Genomic DNA, 21,878 nt, shown 5'->3' with positions numbered 1-21,878 from the left:
GTCTGCTGTTCATCATGCAGAGATGTCAAATAAAAATAAAATAAATACTAAAACTAAAAAAAATTCAGGTGACAAAAATATGAAAATAACTCAATAAATTTAATTTTAAAGACTAAAAACAAAACGCCGTTTGTTAGCGCTGTGGAGGTTCTTCTCACCATAATAAAAAAAAAATAATAATAACAATAATGATAATAATAATAAGGGTAATATTAATAATTGTAATAATTATAATAACACTAATAATAATAATAATAATAATAATAATAATAATAATATTCCTACCATGGGTTTCTTGTGCTCGTTGGGTTTGATGCAGCGAACGAAGAAGGGCTGACAGACGCTCAGCGTCCTCATCAGCAACTCCAGAGAGCGCTTGAACTGACTGCTCAGTGTGGGGGAGCGCTTCCTGGTCTCCGCCCCCTGGACACACTCACACACACACACACACACACACACACACACACACACACACACACACACACACACACACACACACACACACACACACACACACACACACACACACGCGCGCAACAGAGAAATGCCATGAAAGTGGTCAGGGTCGTTAACAATGAGGGTTTTCTCTTTCCTGACACATTGTTCCTAAACTGCTGTTTCCTCCAGGAAACTCCTCTTCCAGTTCCCCCACATACTGCTATTCCTCCTCTCTCTCTCTCTCTCTCTCTCTCTCTCTCTCTCTCTCTCTCTCTCTCTCTCTCTCTCTCTCTCTCCCTCTCTCTCTGTCTCTCTGTCTCTCTGTCTGTCTGTCTGTTGTTTTACAGCTCTGAAAAACAACAATGTGGACAGACAGAACTGACACACAGAACTGACACACAGAACTGACAGACAGAACTGACACACAGAACTGACACACAGAACTGACACACAGAACTGACACACAGAACTGACAGACAGAACTGACAGACAGAACTGACACACAGAACTGACACACAGAACTGACACACAGAACTGACAGACATAACTGACACAGGGGAACTGGCAGACCTATAGAGGATTAGATGTTAAACAATGTTTAACAGTTTTTCAGAAATGAACTTAGAGGGACACAAATAATATATATGTTATTAGTTAATGACGTTTAGAAGATTTTGAACACTGTCCTGGAAATGAAGCTCCACCCACGTGGGAATCTGGCCGACGCGGCAACCTTCAAGGAATGGAAGGTTTGCGTGCAAACCACCGCGGTATAACCACCGTGGTCCAAGCCACTAGATGGCGCGTGCGTGCGTGCGTGCGTGCGTGCGTGCGTGCGTGCGTGCGTGCGTGCGTGCGTGCGTGCGTGTTACCATGGCGACGTCAGCCTGGAAGATCTGTTTGATGAACTTGTTCTTGGAGGAGTGGACCAGCTGGATGATGTCACCGTGCAGAGTGTCTCTGTTCTTCTCTAGGAAGCCTGTCACACACACACACACACGCACACACAGTTAGAGGAGTACCAGCTGGATGATGTCACCGTGTAGAGATTGGTGCCCCACACTTTTTATTGACTTGAGAGCTACTTTCAAAATGACCAGCTCAACAAAATAGTTTAAATATGTAACTGAGGGGGATTTGGAATAGTGGAGCTGGCGTTACATAATAGTAAGAAACTGCCGGATGCTAACTTGCATATGTTGAGCAATTTTCATAATTGGCATAAATATGTGACCATACCAGACCATACCAGACCTACAAGCTCGTAGCGCGGCACCGAGTGCCGCACACACGCACGCACGCACGCGCACACACAGGGCGACTGTGGCTCAAGAGGTAGAGCAGGTCGTCCAATGATCCATGGGTCGGCGGTTCGAATCCCGGCTCCTCCTGTCTACATGTCGAAGTGTCCTTGGGCAAGACACTGAACCCCAAATTGCTCCCGATGTGCTGGTTGGTACCTTGCATGGCTTCCGCCGCAATCGGTGTATGAATGTGTGTGTGAATGGGTGAATGTAATGCACAATCTATGTAAAGCGCCTTGGATAAAGGCCCTATATAAATGCACCATTACACACACATGCATGCACACGTGCGCGCGCACACACACATACACACACACACTCATCTGATATCTTATTTTAACGTTTCTATGGAAACCGCTGCGGTGTAAAAAGAAAAAATGGCTGACCTTTAGTCTCGTAGTAAACGACGCCGGCGAAGTGCTGTATTCCAAACTGTGTCTCGTAGGTGTTCTTAGGAGGGATGTAGTTGGTGTGGAGCTTATGTTGAGAGTTCAGCTTGTTCAACATGGTGGTGTCTGTCCCCTGAGAGGACGAGAGACACAGAGAGACACACAGGGGGAGAGAGAGAGAGAGGATGTAGTTGGTGTGGAGCTTATGTTGAGAGTTCAGCTTGTTCAACATGGTGGTGTCTGTCCCCTGAGAGGACGAGAGACACAGAGAGACACACAGGGGGAGAGAGAGAGAGAGAGAGAGAGAGAGAGAGAGAGAGAGACAGAGACAAGAGACAGAGACAGAGACAGAGACAAGAGACCAGAGACCAGAGACAAGAGACAGAGACAGAGACAAGAGACAAGAGACAAGAGACAGAGACAGAGACAAGAGACAAGAGACAGAGACAAGAGACAAGAGACAAGAGACAGAGACAGAGACAGAGACAGAGACAGAGACAGAGACAGAGACAGAGACAGAGAGCCTAAAATGATGTAACTTACATACCGTAGCATATTAAGTAGACATAGCATTTCATTGTACAGATATTCTACTGTTAGGCAGATGTTAGGTTCTTAGCTTGCTTATGATCCTTGATGACTATTTCTATGTATTTGATGTATTGCCATGTGTTGTTCTTGCTTACTGTAAATCGTTCTGGATTAACCCATTCTGGGCGGGAACCCCTTTTGGTGTTTTAAGCGTTATGTTATTAGCTGTTGAAAAATAGCAGATCTACAAGCTCATAGCGCGGCACCGAGTGCCAATTACATATATTTTTGGGGGTCCTTGACATGAAAATGTTTGAGAACAACTGACATAGAAACATGAGGTTTTTCAGAAAACTGTCAGGATTCAGAAGGCATTTGTAGAATCGTCCTCAGGTCTAAATGGATGAATGCCTATACATTGCAGATCGTAACGGTGTATGTACCTTGGGGAACTTGCTCTCCTCGTCGATCAGGGAGATGATGTTCATGGGCTTGATGGCGATCATGTCGAGCGCGTCCTGGTTGTCGGTGAACTCGATGTGCTGCCAGTTGATGTGCTCCAGGTTGTACTCCTCCTGCTCCAGCTTGAACACGTGGCGCACGAAGAACTGCTGCAGGTTCTCGTTGGCAAAGTTGATGCACAGCTGCTCGAAACTGTAGGGAATGAGGAAACAAACAAAAAACAATGAGAAAATTACAGAAACGTGTCACAGCTGCTCGAAACTGTAGGGAACGAGGAAACAAACAAAAAAAAGGATGAGAAAATTACAGAAACGTGTCACAGCTGCTCGAAACTGTAGAGAACGAGAGAACAAACAAAAACCAATGAGAAAATTACAGAAACGTGTCACAGCTGCTCGAAACCAGTATTGTTTTGGCAGCAAATTCCTATTTTAGTTTTAGTCATAGTCTTTGGAATGAAACCTAATTTAGTTTTAGTCATATTTTAGTCACCTGGAATGTTTTAGTGTTAAGTCTAGTTTCAGTCGACTAAATGTCATAAGATTTTAGTCGACTAAAATGTATTTTGGCGGGCCTTGAATGACAAGTAGATCGGCTATTTTCAGCATGCAACCAAGTGTAAAATGACTTATACTGGATCTCTTGTCCACTAGTCCCTTCCTAACATTTTAGTCTGTTGACGAAATTGTCAATACATTTAGCTTAGTTTTAGTCATAATAGCATTTAGTTTCCATTTAGCTTTCGTCAGTGAAAAAATGTAGTCGACGAACATTTTTCGTCTTAGTTTTAGTCGACAAAAACAACACGGCTCGAAACTGCGTGCGAGAGAAACGACAGCGAGAGAAAAACAACAAAGATTAGACAACTGAAATGTGCCTCCAATGTGCCGGAAGGAAACACTGAGATTGGCATTCGGAGGTATTTCTGAGCAGTGGTGGAAAAGGTACTCAAATGTTTTACTTTTTTTGTTTTAAATGGCTTCTAAATGACTTTTTCCTGAAAAACCATATGTTTCATATATCAGTGATTCTCAAACTAAGGACCCCAAAGATAATATGTAATTGACCGCCGACCCCCCATCTGAAAATATGTTGTTCAGAAGCAAAGATATGAGTTAAAAACAAAAGAATATATATATTCAAAGATTCAAGCTCATAGCGTGGCAATCGGTGCATGCGTGCGTGTGTGCGTGCATGCGTGCGTGCGTGTGTGCGTGCGTGCGTGCGTGCGTGCGTGCGTGTGTGTATGTACGGTATCGTGTGCAACATACCTGTTGACGTTGAAGTTCTCGAACCCAAAGATGTCCAGCAGTCCGATGGATCGCCGCGTGGATTTGGGCGCCATGGACGGAGGCTTGTAGATAGCCGCGTTGATCTTCTCCACGATCCACACGAACAGACGCCCGTAAATACCCTGCACACGCACACACACGCACACACACACGCATGTGCACGCACACGCACAAACACGATGGATTACACACATAATAACTTGACTCCCTGAGTAGAGGGCGCCTTCACCTATAACGGTTTTGTTGCCTCTCTAGTTAACCTATTTAGGACTGAGAACAAATTCTACAAATGTCTTCTAAATCCTGACAGTTTTCTGAAAAAGAAAACATGTTTCTATGTCAGTGGTTCTTAAACGTTTTCATGTCAAGGACCCTCACAAATATTTGTAATTGGCCGCCGACCCCCATCTGAAAGCCCTCAGCCCCCAGCCCTCTCTTGCCACAATGATACTGGCTACGTACGTGCACTAGTCACGCTCTCAGTCTCAAGTCCACCAACTGCTGCCGGTGCCAGACAGGCTAATATAACAGTATAACTGTCGGTCTTTGTATGCTGGCAGATGCGCGCAAGGTTCGGGCTGCAAGAATCAAACTGCTGATATGACTTCTTAAGGCCTATTCGTACTCCAGATGTAGATGATGAGGTGACCACCTTGGTGGTGGATAGTAAATACAGTGTGTGTGTGCGTGTGTGCGTGTGTGTGTGTGCATGCGACCGTGCGTGTGCGTACCTTAACGAAGGCGTCCCGTACATCCAGAGCCTGCTCCATGCTCAGAGGGGTGGAGACGGTCTCCCCTCTGGTGATCAGAGTCCTACTGGTCAGACAGTTCATCAGATCCTTCATGTCCACCTTAAAACACACACACACACACACACACACGCACACACACACGCACGCACACACGCACGCATGCACGCACATGGAGGGGTATATATTTATTTTTCAATGTGCAAAATGTGTGTATATATAGGCTGGGTTTGACCCGACCGTATAGTAAAATCACACCCGTGTGACATGAGGGGCGCTCCTATCGTCGTACATCATCATGTACGTCAATGGGAATTCAATCTGTGTGACGACAATAGCCAATTTGCTCGTCTGCATATTGATTGCCAATTGCATTTAATGTTTGTGTCTACACTACACTACAGCTGAATGTAGGAGCACCCCTCAAAAATGTATTTGTGGACCTTCAGCATTTCTAATTGAGTGGTGTTATTGTACCCCTGGGTATAGTTGTTTCAGAGTGTTGTTCCTCCGTTGGCCACCAGATGTCACTGTCTGCTCTGTTCTCAGCATGTCTCAGTATAGACCATGCTGGTTCAGAAGGTTACAGAGCAATGGGAGCATGATATTTAGGGCTCCATTTTCGTCACCGCTAAACCCCTTATCCCTAAACTTCTTTGCCTTTTGTTTTTACTATTTTGAAAAACATTTTTGAATTGTTCAACTAGCCAATCTACATTGACACGTTGTGAGCTTATAGACTGGCCATTTTGACTATTCAAAAATGTTTTGCAAAATAGTAAAAAAAGGCAAAGAAGTTTAGGGATAAGGGGTTTAGCGGGCTAGGCTAAGGTGTAGTTCCAGACTGTAAATACTAGCATTCGGAGATTGTGGAATAGTAGTCTGGCTACGCGAGACTAGTCAGTGTATGGTAGCAGCACACAGAGACAACAAGTGTGCGTGCGTGCGTGCGTGCGTGCGTGCGTGCGTGCGTGCGTGCGTGCGTGCGTCACCTCCAGCAGTGTAGAGGCAGTAATGAGGTGGGGGCTGCGGACCACCTCACAGGCGTCTAGGTTGTCGTAGGTACGAGCTGTGGGGTCAGAGGTCAATGATGCTAATTATACATATAGATATATATCTGAGGTTCCATGTGTAATATACAGTAGAATTATATATATAGACACCAAATATACCCGTAAACCCCCATCATGCATAGAAGACTATGCTATCATCATATCACTATCTGTCTGCCTGCCTGCCTGCCTGCCTGCCTGCCTGCCTGCCTGCCTGCCTGTCTGTCTGCCTGTCTGTCTGTCTGTCTGCCTGCCTGTCTGTCTGTCTGTCTGTCTGTCTGTCTGTCTGTCTGTCTGTCTGTCTGTCTGTCTGTCTGTCTGTCTGTCTGTCTGTCTGTCTGTCTGTCTGTCTGTCTGTCTGTCTGTCTGTCTGCCTGTCTGTCTGTCTGTCTGTCTGTCTGTCTGTCTGTCTGTCTGTCTGTCTGTCTCTCTCTCTCTCTCTCTCTTCTCCTTCTTTGGCCAACAGTAACACAGTTGCCTTCATTCCTTCATTCAGCAGGCTGTCAGTTAACATCACTAAATGGCAAAGGGTGCATGTTCAGGTGGGTCTACTGTACATTCATCTAAAAATGCTGCCCATGCCACCCAATCAGAAATGATTAACGGTACAGATATTTTGTGGCATTTTGTTATATTGGCTAAAAAAAAGAAATATTCAACATAACTTTTGATTGGGTGGGCAGGACACACGTTTGGGTGGGCTTTGCCCCACCCCCCCTCCCCAAACCGGCCCTGATATGTGTGCTTTACCTTCATATCGGAAGTTCCCCATATGCAATATGGCCGCCAGTAGTTTGGATATCTCCCCGTTCTCCGTTTCTGTGAACATCAGCACCTACGAAATGTACAACACAAATATATACAGTCCATACATTCACAGGTTGATCACACAAGCTGGAGTGCCGTGATTTTTGTATTTTTGCCAGCTTTTCGTGTGTTTATGAGGTGACACTTCATTAGAACCCTTGGTGTGGTTGTTATGTGCAATGATGTCTTCCCTTTGTATTTATACCTGGAGGCTGAAACCTTGACAAACAAAAAAACTGTGATATAGTGACATCACACTACCATCCCCTCCCCTAACCCCTCCCCCTTTATCATACAACAACAGCCGTGGGTGCGGCTTCAGTTCAGGTGGATCACCAGCGGGTGGGTGTGTCCACATAAAAACTACATTTTAACAAATATATAATAGTTTTAGGGTGGACACAAATCATGGCACTCCATCTTTAAGTGAGATGAGGTTCATGCCAGTATACCTTCATGGCAGAGCGAATGTTAGAATACTCCTTCAAGTCATCACGACCATCACACGTTGTGCAGTTCCCCTGGTGAGACGCACGCCACACACACACACACACACACACACACACACACACACACACACACACACACACACACACACACACACACACACACACACACACACACACACACACACAGGGGTGGTGAGAGAGGCACAACAAACAACCAAACAAAAAACAAAGCACACAAAAAACAGTGTTCTCACTATAGTCAAACTCTTCTCCCTTCCTGCTCCAAAACTATGGAATGAATGAACTTCCCATAGCAATCAGAACTGCAGACTCACTCCCAATATTATGCCGCAGTCTGAAAACCAACCTCTTCAGACTCCATCTTAGCCCGTAGCACTAACCGTAGCACTTGCTGTAGCACTTGCTGTAGCACTTGCACTAGCCTCGGCAACCTTACAGGTGTGTGTAAAGGCTCAACTTATGCAATTTAGATAGCATGTTGTGTAGACATAGCACTCTATAGTATATAGATATAGTTTAATTATATATATATATCCCACTGTTAAGACGGATGTTAGGTTGGTAGCTTACGTATGATCCTTGGTGTTACTATGTATTTGATGTATTACCATGTGTTGTTCTTGCTTACTGTAAGTTGCTCCGGTTTTTTTCAACCAATGTTCATGTTTTAGGTTATTAGAGAAAGTAAAAGATGAGTGTTCATTTACTTTCTTTCGTTTTAGGGATTTTAGCTGTTTTTGACAGGGGGGGTATTCGAACATGGGGCTAAATATGTCTTTTTGTTCTTTTACAAAATGTTATAGCGATTTCTTTTTTATTATTTACTATAGTCCTACTAGACCCCAAGAAATTACATTTGGTCACAAAAGATCACGGGATCTACTGAATGTGTCAAACTGTCATATTGAGCCTATATGACACTGGCATCCCCCCAGTAGGCCTCCTTCACATTCAGTAGATCCTGTGATCTTCTGTGGCAAGATGTAATTTCTTGGGGTCTATTAGGACTATAGTAAATAATAAAAAAAATATATATATATTTTGTAAAAAAAAAGAAATAAAAAAAGTCGTAATTAGCCCCATGTTCGAATGCCCCGCCCATCTGTCAAAAAATGCTAAAATCGCTAAAACGAAAGAAAGCAGCAAATGAAAAAAAAATGAACACTCATCTTTTACTTTCTCTAATAACAACCTAAGACATGAACCTTGGTTGAAAAAAACTAAAGTTGTCCTTTAAATTGTATACTCACTATAGTTAAGTAGGTGTAGTCTGTAGTACTCACTGTAGTCTGTAGTACTCACTCTACTATAGTTAAGTAGGTGTAGTCTGTAGTACTCACTGTAGTCTGTAGTACTCACTATAGTTAAGTAGGTGTAGTCTGTAGTACTCACTGTAGTCTGTAGTACTCACTATAGTTAAGTAGGTGTAGTCTGTAGTACTCACTGTAGTCTGTAGTACTCACTCTACTATAGTTAAGTAGGTGTAGTCTGTAGTACTCACTGTAGTCTGTAGTACTCACTATAGTTAAGTAGGTGTAGTCTGTAGTACTCACTGTAGTCTGTAGTACTCACTATAGTTAAGTAGGTGTAGTCTGTAGTACTCACTATATAGTTAAGTAGGTGTAGTCTGTAGTACTCACTGTAGTCTGTAGTACTCACTATATAGTTAAGTAGGTGTAGTCTGTAGTACTCACTATAGTTAAGTAGGTGTAGTCTGTAGTACTCACTATAGTTAAGTAGGTGTAGTCTGTAGTACTCACTATAGTTAAGTAGGTGTAGTCTGTAGTACTCACTGTAGTTAAGTAGGTGTAGTCTGTAGTACTCACTGTAGTCTGTAGTACTCACTATACTGTAGTTAAGTAGGTGTAGTCTGTAGTACTCACTATAGTTAAGTAGGTGTAGTCTGTATACTCACTATAGTTAAGTAGGTGTAGTCTGTAGTACTCACTGTAGTCTGTAGTACTCACTATACTGTAGTTAAGTAGGTGTAGTCTGTAGTACTCACTATAGTTAAGTAGGTGTAGTCTGTATACTCACTATAGTTAAGTAGGTGTAGTCTGTAGTACTCACTATAGTTAAGTAGGTGTAGTCTGTATACTCACTATAGTTAAGTAGGTGTAGTCTGTAGTACTCACTATAGTTAAGTAGGTGTAGTCTGTATACTCACTATAGTTAAGTAGGTGTAGTCTGTAGTACTCACTATAGTTAAGTAGGTGTAGTCTGTAGTACTCACTGTAGTCTGTAGTACTCACTATAGTTAAGTAGGTGTAGTCTGTATACTCACTATAGTTAAGTAGGTATAGTCCGTAGCGCTGCCCAGACTCAGCCTCTTCTTCTGGTCGGCTGTCATTCCGTTCAGCATGCAGTAGAAGATGTGGTAGTTTCTCTCGTCCTTAGCCTGGACAAGGACCAGAGAGGAGGGTTTGGGAAACGACTCTATGGCCCCATGGGAGTGTAAAGGAACAGAGGATTGAACATGCGTACCTGTCGACAGACTCTATGGCCCCATGGGAGTGTAAAGGAATAGAGAATTGAACATGCGTACCTGTCGACAGACTCTATGGCCCCATGGGAGTGTAAAGGAATAGAGAATTGAACATGCGTACCTGTCGACAGACTCTATGGCCCCATGGGAGTGTAAAGGAATAGAGAATTGAACATGCGTACCTGTCGACAGACTCTATGGCCCCATGGGAGTGTAAAGGAATAGAGGATTGAACATGCGTACCTGTCGACAGACTCTATGGCCCCATGGGAGTTGAAAGGAATAGAGGATTGAACATGCGTACTTGTCGACAGACTCTATGGCCCCATGGGAGTGTAAAGGAATAGAGGTTTGAACATGCGTACCTGTCGACAGACTCTATGGCCCCATGGGAGTGTAAAGGAACAGAGGATTGAACATGCATACCTGTCGTCAGACTCTATGGCCCCATGGGAGTGTAAAGGAATAGAGGATTGAACATGCGTAAACACGGGCGTATACCTGTCGACAGACTCTATGGCCCCATGGGAGTGTAAAGGAATAGAGGATTGAACATGCGTACCTGTCGACAGACTCTATGGCCCCATGGGAGTGTAAAGGAATAGAGGATTGAACGTATACCTGTCTACAGACTCTATGGCCCATGGGAGTGTAAAGGAATAGAGGATTGAACGTATACCTGTCGACAGACCCTGCTCTTCTCCAGCAGGTACTGCTCTATCTTGGCTCCCTCGATGGCTCCTCTCTTGTTGAAGTGGATGTCGATGTACTTCCCGAAGCGAGACGAGTTGTCGTTGCGGATCGTCTTCGCGTTGCCAAAGGCTGCGAAACGGCAACGGAAAACAAACAACACAGCAGTCTATTATTATTATGGTGCACGTTCACTTTGTATCTGTGTGTGTGTGTGTGTGTGTGTGTGTGTGTGTGTGTGTGTGTGTGTGTGTGTGTGTGTGTGTGTGTGTGTGTGACACACACACACACACACAGATACAAAGTGAACACACACACACACAGTGTGTGTGTGTGTTCATTTCTATCTCAGAGATAGAAATGCCATTAAATGGGAGGTCCGTAGACTAATGCACGTCAAACTGGGGGGGTCCTTGAAATGAAACAGGTCGAGAATCACTGCTAGAGCCGTAAAAGTCTTCTCTTATGGGGGGGGGGGTCCTGGCATATCTCTTCAAATGGGGGGTCCACGTGGCGTGCGTGCGTGCGTGCGTGCGTGCGTGCGTGCGTGCGTGCGTGCGTGCGTGCGTGCGTGCGTGCGTGCGTACCTTCTAGAATAGGGTTAGCCTCCAGGACCTGCTGTTCTATCCAGGAGTGTTGACCGCTGATGGCCGCCAGGAACTGAAGAATTAACTTGGTGCTCTCCGTCTTCCCTGCCCCCGACTCCCCACTGAAACACACACGCACGCACACACACACGCGCGCGCACGCGCACACGCACACGCACACATCCATTAGTTAAAAGTTAAAAGTTTTAAATATGAAGTACCGGTATGTGTTTATCAATCAATAAACCCTGACTCTGTTTGACCAGAATGGAACACAAGTTATCTTAATTGGTATTAAAGAGGGAGTGCCACAATGTTTGTATTTTTCCAGTTTTTCATGTGTCTATGAGGTGACAGTACTTCATTAGACACCCTGGAGTCGTGCAATAGTGTATTAACTTTGTATTTAGGGTTTCTTCCTGGAGGCTGAACCCTTGACAGTCAAACAGGAAAATGAAATAAACAGTAAAATAGTGACATCACACTATCAGCCCCTCCCCTAACCCCTCGCCCTTTATCATACAACTACAGCTGTGGGTGTGGCTTCAGTTCAGGTAGATCACCTCCCATCACCACCCACCAGGCAAACCAGGCATACTTGTGTGTCCACATAAAAGTATGATTTTAACAAATACTGTACACTTTTTGGGAAAAGTTCTTCCTCCTGACCTGATGATCATGTTTTAGGGTGGGAAAAAATTGTGGCACTCCATCTTTAACAGCCGTGTTTACCGTACTATTTTCATGCCAAAGTGGCTCAAATTTAAGCAATATTACACGACAGGGTGGTGTGCTTTACCATCATTAATGGCACGCCTGCATCGCTACGAGCCGATAGGCCAGTTCCGTAGGCAGTGCAGACGTGCGTTAATGACAGTAACGCATGACCCTCGAGTGTAATGTTGCGATTATACAGTTAAAGATGGATTAAATCAACTGTAGATTTAGTCGACTAAAATCGTATGATATTTAGTCGACTAAAACTAGACTAACAAAAATGTGACTGAAACCAAATAAAAACTATTCAAGAGACTATACTAAAACTAAAATCAAAAGTTGCTGTCAAAATTAACACTTCTACGCTCACTGCAGTGTACATACAGTATGTGGACAAATTTGACTGAGGGACTGCCATTGGATTTTTTTTTTTAATTTTGTTTTTTCATGTCATATGAAAGCAGAGAATCATAGCTTCAAATTGACATATTGGTTGTTCAGTTTGACCCACCAGTTTTGGAGATATGGCTTATAGAGTAATGTCTTGCAGAGAAACAGCGAGTTGAGAAAACAGGCTTGAAAAGTTCACTTCTGTGGTCTCTAACATTATACCTAGCTACATGTTTAAGCATATATTTCATATTCACATGTCGATTTCAGCTCTGATATTTATTTCAGACATGCTCTAGTATGTGAAGAGTCTGCCTGTGATATTAACTCATTTTGGATTAAAAAGGTGAAAAGGTGAAAAGCTGGAGGTTGCGCGATGGCAGGCTCTCAGTCAAATCTGGTCACATTTATGCTCCGCCCCTATACCTGATGATGCAGCACTGGTCGCGGTTGTTCCGCTGCATGTTGAAGTAGCAGTTGTCGGCGATGGCGAAGATGTGCGGCGGCATCTCGCCGATCTTCTTGTTGGTGTACAGGCGGATCTGGTCCGCCTGGTAGATGGGCAGCAGCTGGTACGGGTTCACCGCCACCAGGATCGAACCCGTGTACGTCTGTGAGCGAGGAAAGGCCCCGGAGAAATGGGAATACACACACTTTTTTTAATATATTGTCTATAACTATCATTTTTATCCCATGATTTTGCAACCCGTTTTTTCACCCAGTGTCAATTATCTCATGTAATCCTGGGAGTGTTTTTTGTGCAAAACTAATGCTTACAAAAAAACTAGTTTGACCTGTTACATTACATGCTATACTTAAAATCAGAATTAAATATTGTACATTTTGCCTGCATATATGTATACGGTAGGTTGTTAATGGCATGCCGACTTTCAGCAGCTGCCACAAAGATTCCCAAGGGAGTTGGCTTGGAACAAATTCAGTGGCGATAGTAGACACCTTTATGAACACATTGTGAAGAAAGCTACAGTGGTAAGCATTTATTTTGCAGATTGGTTTAACATTTGGCTAACTCTCCGTACCTTGATGCCGATAACATGATGATTCTCAAATATCGAGGGTCAATTTAACTCTGAGCGGGTACAAATGGAACCAAATGGACCCGTAACCTGGGTCCATTTGGTTACAGGTCCACTCGGTTCCACGCATGCTCTTCCCGTAATCAGATTGTAATCAAATAGCTCTAAAACACATCGTACAATTAAGGTGTAAATGTCCCAAGGTGCTCTGAATATCCAATCAACCGTGTGCAAACGCAACGTGCATCGAGCATTCATTTCAAAAGCAATAATAAGTGATAAAAGTGATACAAATAAATAAAACATATACCAATGTCAATGTGGCATGCATTGTTTTCATCAGAGACGAAGGAGATGACGGAGAGGATGTGGCATATAGGCTACTCTCCTAGGGGCCCCGGGGGACCCCTAGGGGTCCTTGAGGGGCCCTCAGCTAAATTATATTTTGGAAGCAAATGTAACTAACTCTGAGATTCTACAAATGGAACCAAATGGACCCTATAGCGGGTCCATTTGGTTCCATTTGTACACTCTCAGAGTTAAATTAACATTGATTTTACAGTTCACTTTGACTTTCATGCGACTCCCCAATTGCTTTTGTTGGAAACAGCAGGCATTTATGAAGCCATGGATGCCATCATGTGTGCTGTACGTGGCTCATGTGGGAGTTGGAGGAGGGGTGTGGGGGAGAGGTGGAGGAGGTGGAGGAGGAGGGTGTGGTGGTGATGGGGGGGGGGGGGGGTCCCGTATAGCTCAGATGGCGCAGCGTGACAATGACAACGTATCAGTGTCTCGACACGGGAGGACCGACGGCCATGATGGAAGTGGAGCACCATCATGCACAGTGAGCGAGGAGCCTGGTTACCAACACACACAGCCCTGGGCTATAAAGCAGTGGTTCCCAAACCTTTTCATGTCAAGGACCCCCAAATTTACACTAATTAGACCACGGACACCCATTTGAAAATATATGCCAGGGACCCCCATAAGAGAAGATTTTCACGGCTCTAGCAGTTTTACATGCATTTAGGCTACGGACCGCCATTTAATGGCATTTCTATCTCTGGGACCCCAATTTATATTGTAAAATCAATGTTAATTTAATTCTGAGAGTGTACAAATGGAACCAAACGGACCCGGGTCCGTTTGGTTCCATTTGTACACTCTCATAGTTACAGACCCATAAGGGTCCATTTGGTTCCCAACTATCAGGGGGTCCCCAGACCCCAGTTTGGGAACCACTGCTATAAAGCACTGTTTGAATGTACGGACTGTATACTGTATGCTCATGGACATTAATCAATCGTCAATCAATCAATCAATCAATCAATCTCTGCATGGACGATCTTTGAAGGTTTCAAAACACAAGAATGGATTGTCCCTGCTTAGCATGTCAAACCGTCACCTTCTTAAACTAATGGCCTTTAAAAAAAAGTAATTTTTTTTAAATACGTATAGGGAAACGGAAAATACGTATTTAATTTCATTAGAGTACTATAGACCGGTGCCTGGCTGTAGAGCACCGAGTCGGTACCGATGGAAGTTAGAGATACATGCCCCGCCCGGCTATGCAATACCCGTTGTACCCGTGTCAGAGTACCCGTTCCACCCATCTGTCTGTGTCCCTTTTATGCCCTTATATGGAGATTTCCGTATCTGCCTCTCTGTGTCTCTTTATTCCTATATATGGAGTTCTGTGTCAGGCATGCCCAAATATGGAGTGGTGTGATGTCAGAACAGGCCAGCTCTGGGCAGGGGTCCTGTCCAAGGCAGAGGCCTTTTGTGGCGGTTCTGGACAACTGTGGGTCCGACCGACTCGTCACCGGGCACTGCACTCCCTGTGGGGGTGTGGAACGAGTGTGTCGAATTTTAATAAAAAAATTAAAATCCTCAAAAAATGACTTGGGCCATTAGTTTAAGAAGGTGACGAAACACTTGTCATGCAGGTGTGCTCTCATCCGGTGCAGTCACATGCCAAACATCTCCTGATCTGACACCATAGACTTACCCTCCCACCACAGTTAGTCTTCAGAGAGAGAGAGGGGGGAGAGAGATAGGGGGGGGGGGGGAGGCAGAGAGACACAACAATAGACAGAAAGGAGACAGAAAGCGAGGAAAATAAAGACTCAGATCGAGATAGAGAGAGACAAAGGGATAAAGAAGAAAGAAAGAAAGAAAGAAAGAAAGAAAGAAAGAAAGAAAGAAAGAAAGAAAGAATAGAGAAGGAACGAGACACTCAAAACAAACACGTCAAGTCCCAGCAGTTCACCTGCAGAACTGAGTGGCTCTTTTTTATGTTGTCATTTTTTCCAAGCCCATGTTTTCCAGCACTTTGCAACAACGTACCAGTGTACCATGAAAGAGTCATATCACCGATTCATCCAACGCAATAACCTTTAGTCTGTAGCAGTGTTAAAACTACGACAAAAAATGTTCGTCAACCTGACGAAAACTAAATGGAAACTCAATGAAAACTAAGCCATGATGACTAAATATACTGACAATTTCGTTGACAAATAAAAACTAGACTAAAATATTAGGAAGGGACTAGTTGACAAGAGATCCAGTAGTCATTTTACACTTGGTTGCATGCTGAAAATAGACGATCTACAAGCTCACAACGCGTTGCGCTGCGACGCGTTGTGAGCCAGTCTGTGGGCCAGTCTTAACCGGCCACGTAAGTCTCCTGACCTCATATCAGTCTTAACCGGCCACGTAAGTCCCCTAACCTCATATCAGTCTTAACCGGCCACGTAAGTCCCCTAACCTCATATCAGTCTTAACCGGCCACGTAAGTCCCCTAACCTCATATCAGTCTTAACCGGCCACGTAAGTCCCCTAACCTCATATCAGTCTTAACCGGCCACGTAAGTCTCCTAACCTCATATCAGTCTTAACCGGCCACGTAAGTCCCCTAACCTCATATCAGTCTTAACCGGCCACGTAAGTCTCCTAACCTCATATCAGTCTTAACCGGCCACGTAAGTCCCCTAACCTCATATCAGTCTTATTGATGACTGACGACACACACAAAAATGAACAAATGGAAAGTATTTTAAAAAGCGCTTCGACAAAAACCTCCTAACTTCACTTGAGCTGGATGTTTTTTCTTTTTTTTTCATTTCCTGAAAAATGAACATTTTGGAGTTGGTTTCTTGGTTTCTTTCTCAGAGATATAATGCGTTTCTCCCTAGTATCTGCAGGTTGCATACATGTATAAGTACACACAGTACTTACATAAATGAGTTTCTCCCTGCATCTGCAGGTTGCATACATAAGTACACACAGTACTTACATAAATTAGTTTCTCTCTGTATCTGATGAGCAGGTTGCGGAGGATCCCGGCCTCGTTGAGATCTCCCAGGCGGATCATGTCCTCCACCCCGTGGATGGAGGTGGGATGCATGGGCTTGATGTTGGTGGCATTCTGGGGGGAGATCCAGTGTTCCTGGAGGAGAACATACATACAGCAGGTTAACATCATTCTGGGGGGAGATCCAGTGCTCCTGGAGGAAGGGGGAGAACATACAGCAGGTTAACATCATTCTGGGGGGAGACCCAGTGTTCCTGGAGGAAGGGGGAGAACATACAGCAGGTTAACATCATTCTGGGGGGAGATCCAGTGCTCCTGGAGGAAGGGGGAGAACATACAGCAGGTTAACATCATTCTGGGGGGAGATCCAGTGTTCCTGGAGGAAGGGGGAGAACATACAGCAGGTTAACATCATTCTGGGGGGAGATCCAGTGCTCCTGGAGGAAGGGGGAGAACATACAGCAGGTTAACATCATTCTGGGGGGAGATCCAGTGCTCCTGGAGGAAGGGGGAGAACATACAGCAGGTTAACATCATTCTGGGGGGAGATCCAGTGCTCCTGGAGGAAGGGGGAGAACATACAGCAGGTTAACATCATTCTGGGTGGAGATCCAGTGCTCCTGGAGGAAGGGGGAGAACATACAGCAGGTTAACATCATTCTGGGGGGAGATCCAGTGCTCCTGGAGGAAGGGGGAGAACATACAGCAGGTTAACATCATTCTGGGGGGAGATCCAGTGCTCCTGGAGGAAGGGGGAGAACATACAGCAGGTTAACATCATTCTGGGGGGAGATCCAGTGCTCCTGGAGGAAGGGGGAGAACATACAGCAGGTTAACATCATTCTGGGGGGAGATCCAGTGCTCCTGGAGGAAGGGGGAGAACATACAGCAGGTTAACATAATTCTGGGGGGAGATCCAGTGCTCCTGGAGGAAGGGGGAGAACATACAGCAGGTTAACATCATTCTGGGGGGAGATCCAGTGCTCCTGGAGGAAGGGGGAGAACATACAGCAGGTTAACATCATTCTGGGGGGAGATCCAGTGCTCCTGGAGGAGGAGATACAGTAGATATAGGGCTCCATCTTGCGGCAGGGGCCCTTTTTCCTTAATTTGGGGATTTAGTATTGTGTGAGAGGTGTGGCCCCGTAAAATTTGCTATCTTGTGCTACAGCCTACAGTCCCTAAAACACCTCCATTACCCCTTACATTATGCATAGGTGTGGTTTGGGTGTTACAATGATTAAACCAATCACCGTGCCACCTGCCATTGCCTTTAAGAGATCCATTATCCATTTAACACTATGGCCCATGGCCATGTAAGAGCGACACACGTTGCTGCCTTGAAATATAGCCTATTTATATTGAGGCCGGGTTGTTTTGTGTCCAGTAGCTCCAACACAGCCTCACTCGTGCAAATCTAATAACTTCTTTGACTAGACAATTAAACACAATAAGCACAATGAATTGACACTGCTGATTATAGTAAAATTCCAATCACAGAGATTTTGTGGAGAATTAAGACAGAACGAGACCTCTGAGCTGTGAATGTTGTGCAACATGACTCAAGCCGAGGCAGCTCCAACTCAGGTCTCACCGTCTCAGAGGAGCGCATTGAGGAGCGCATTCTTTTATCAAACAGAATTTGCATTATGGGTGGTTTGAAGAGGCACTTTCCATTGTCCTAAACCTGTGTGCATAAGATAGCAAATATAGGGAAAGCGCATCAACACGCCTACAGACACACCTCCACCCGCAAATATAGGAGTTGGCAAAATGCATAGTGGGTTGTGTGGCCGCAAGATAACGTTTACGCATAGTAGAAGCTCCTAAATGCGTAATTTACGGAAAAAATGTTTATTACTTGAGGATAAAGCATGGCATAAGCTGGAGCCCATAAACTCTATTCAGGATTCCAATTCAAATATAGCAGCAGTAGCAGATATACAATAAAAGTATTGATGCCGAACACGAGAACCTACTCTTTCTAACTGCTCCGCCAAGCGCGAATTTCTCGTGTTCGAATTGTTTAATCGCTTTTTGATCGGTTTCGATGGCTAGCTGATTGTTGCTACCGCAAACAATACTCTGAGACACAAAACACACAATGGCCGCGGCCATTTTGAAGATGCGCACGCATCCACTTCCATTCTAAGCCCTGCATCGAAAGCCCTGTATCTCAGAAACGACATTGAGGGGCAGTTTCTGGGCCAGACAAGCGTTTTCAACGGCCTGTAGCAGGCGCTGTGATACTCGCGGTCGGCTTTATCCACCATCGACCGAGAGAACAACAACCGGTGAAGACACCACACACAGCAGTTTGTCACAGGAACATGCTATTACGGATATTTGGCTCTTCAAAGTAAGTGTTACGTGCGATAAAACCCTGGCAGTACGCGATCGAGGGATTCATTAATGCTAGCGGTAAATGGGTTAGTAAAGTAGCCGGTATGAAGATGGAGTGAGTGTGATTGGCTGAGTGAATCATGTGAATGAGAGCGTGATGCTGAGGTGGCCCAATTAACGGCTGGCAGCAACTGCACTGAGGTTCCCTGACTGAACTTGCTCTGCGCATGTCTATGACAGGCACAAATGCTCATATTGATTCACCTAGGATGACACGGGCGATTTAGGAGGCTTTCCTCAGAGGTACAACGTCTGCTGACGCCAGTTTAGTGATGTCACTGCATGGGGCATAATTAATGCATGGATGTGTTCACTACTACTACTACTAATCCTGTTGGGTTTCATTCACTGTCACTTTGTCCTCGTCTGCTGTGTTCAGGGAGATGTGCAGAGAGTTAGAGAGGCAGGGGCTGACACCCCATAAAGAGGGCACTTTTGGACAAAAATAGCGCAAATAGCAGATCTACAAGATCTTGTAAGATCTGCTATTCTCGGGGCTCAACCCATGCACTCTTTAGCTAGTGGAGATGCGGTGTATACGACCTGGATTTCGCAAAATGCTGCGTTCAAGTTTAGGAGACTTCGGAGGAGGGAAAAAAAGGAATTATCCTGAATGCCGCAGCTTCCGGCATTGGTATGGAAAGGAGTGGCAGACGGGTAGAAGAGCAGGGGCTGAAGCCCCCTTTGATGTCTATGTGTGCACGTCCATGGCTGTGTTTATCACATGTGGACGTGTTGCCTGGGCCTCTAATTCAGCCTGCAGGGACATGGAGTTGGAGATCGAGGCCCTTCGGCCACACGCCGGAAAAAAAGACACGCTCGGGTCTCAATGTCATGTGTAACAGAGAAAAGGTGATTCCACTTGCAATACCTGTATTACGGTATTCTCAACCTTGAGACACCCAGACACCCCCTTCCTTGTTGCCCGTGTAGATTTTTTTTTTTTTTAAACAATATGTTTATTGGTTTTTTTCATACATGTACACAACATGGTGATGCTGAAATATAGGAGCGGAGAGGATCAATACAGCAGACCAATAGACAAAAACAGAATATAGAACAAGACAAAAATGACAACAACAAAAACAAAACATTTAGCAGAAGTCAGTATATTAAAGAGATAAATGAGAGTCAAGGTCCTCACAGGTTAGATGCATCAGTGTCCAAGAGAGTCCATAGGATCACTACAGTGTTATGAGGCATTTCCATTATCATTACGAAGCATATTCAACACATCAACATTCGTTAAGAGTTGGGTGTAGGGTCCCCAGACTTCATCATACATTACACTTTTTTTCTTCAAAATATAAGTTATCCTTTCCATAGCACAACAGCTGCTCATTTCCCTGCGCCATTGGCTCGCTTGTGGTCTCTGAGTGTTTTTCCATGTTAGAGCAATTGTGCGCTTTGCTTGGAGTAGTGACATATCTATGAGAATTTGTTTATTCCTTGGTATAACCAGGGTTACCGGGTACAATCCCAATATGCCGAGTTTTGGATCCAATGGTATCCTTACATCTAGCATTCTATAAAGTATTTGTAAGATCTCGCTCCAAAATGCCACAATCTCTCTGCATTCCCACATACAGTGAAAAAGTGTGCCCTTTGACTGCTCACATTTTACACAAGTGTCTGGAATATTTTCATTGAATTGGTGTAATTTAGCTGGTGTTATGTAAGTGCGCATCACCCAGTTATATTGTAGCAATCTTAATCTAGTATTTGCAGTTTGTCTGTGTACTTTTGCACATATGGCACCCCAGTCAACCAAGGATATATCATCTTGTACATCTTCCTTCCAGGCCCTTAGTCTATCGTTAGAGCTTTCAGATTAATTGGAAACCAGCATGTCATATATCACTGAGATACGCCCTTTTCTATAGCAATGATCAGATATAAGTTTCTCCATTCCCGAAAGGAATGGAGTGATCAATGCTTGGTTACCAGATGCTCTAATAAAGTCTCTTAGCTGTAAATACTTGAAAAAATGGCTATTTGAAAGATCACATTTTGTACGTATATGTTCAAATGTCATCAGATTTCCATCTTGGAACATATCTCCTATTTTAGTTAGACCTTTATTAGCCCAAAGGCGAAACCCCTGGTCTATTATTCCTGGTTTAAATAGATAATTTCCCCATATTGGGCTGAACTGTGACAATGACACACTGGTTTCCCCCATCTTTTCTCTAGTATTGTGCCACACATTGACCATATTTAGTACGAAGGGGTTGCTTGTTTGTTTCCTTAACTTTTTAATATTTGCAGAATATAAATATATATTAAGAGCCATTTTAGGTTTAATTGATAGTGATCGATTGACTCTGTGGAAAAATAATACATTATAGTACGTAGTTGCGCAGTCCAATAATACCACTGGAAATTTGGAAGTTTAAGTCCCCCTCTGTCATATGGTAGATATAATAAAGTCAAACGTAGTCTGTGTCGTCTATTGCCCCAAATGAAATTAGAACATGCTTTCTTTAGCTTAGTAAAATAATGTAACGGCAAGGGTAAAGGTATATTTTGAAACAAGTATAGTAGTTTTAAAAGAACATTCATTTTGATTATGTTTATTCGGCCTATTAGAGAAATTGGCATATTAGTCCATCTTTCCAGTGAGTCATAGATTGACTGTAGAATAGGATCATAGTTGACTGGAACCAATTTCCCCACATCAGGAACTATGTTTATGCCCAGATATATGAAGCTAAGAATTAAACATAGAGACGTATTCTGCCGGATCATTTCTTTCATTTTCG

At 44.1% G+C, this 21,878-nt stretch overlaps 1 protein-coding gene across 1 annotated transcript in view; it reads right to left on the bottom strand.

Annotated features, from left to right (window-relative positions):
- The window catches only part of LOC306932898 (unconventional myosin-VIIa-like), a gene marked incomplete at its 5' end in the record, with an annotated part of 67,389 nt that overhangs the window by 41,657 nt on the left and 3,854 nt on the right, over nt 1-21,878 (bottom strand). Inside the window, 15 exons of the mRNA XM_079514874.1 lie at nt 286-423; nt 1,311-1,417; nt 2,129-2,264; nt 3,106-3,316; nt 4,396-4,538; nt 5,148-5,267; nt 6,158-6,234; nt 6,968-7,052; nt 7,477-7,545; nt 9,779-9,892; nt 10,659-10,801; nt 11,257-11,378; nt 12,790-12,974; nt 15,409-15,426; nt 16,696-16,848. Coding sequence (XP_079371000.1) covers nt 286-423; nt 1,311-1,417; nt 2,129-2,264; nt 3,106-3,316; nt 4,396-4,538; nt 5,148-5,267; nt 6,158-6,234; nt 6,968-7,052; nt 7,477-7,545; nt 9,779-9,892; nt 10,659-10,801; nt 11,257-11,378; nt 12,790-12,974; nt 15,409-15,426; nt 16,696-16,848 — 1,821 coding nt within the window. The remainder of the gene's footprint in view (nt 1-285; nt 424-1,310; nt 1,418-2,128; nt 2,265-3,105; nt 3,317-4,395; nt 4,539-5,147; nt 5,268-6,157; nt 6,235-6,967; nt 7,053-7,476; nt 7,546-9,778; nt 9,893-10,658; nt 10,802-11,256; nt 11,379-12,789; nt 12,975-15,408; nt 15,427-16,695; nt 16,849-21,878) is intronic.

This window comes from Electrona antarctica (assembly GCF_951216825.1).
Source record: "Electrona antarctica genome assembly, chromosome: 11".
Taxonomy (NCBI): domain Eukaryota; kingdom Metazoa; phylum Chordata; class Actinopteri; order Myctophiformes; family Myctophidae; genus Electrona; species Electrona antarctica.
This window is presented reverse-complemented; position numbering and strand designations above follow the sequence as displayed.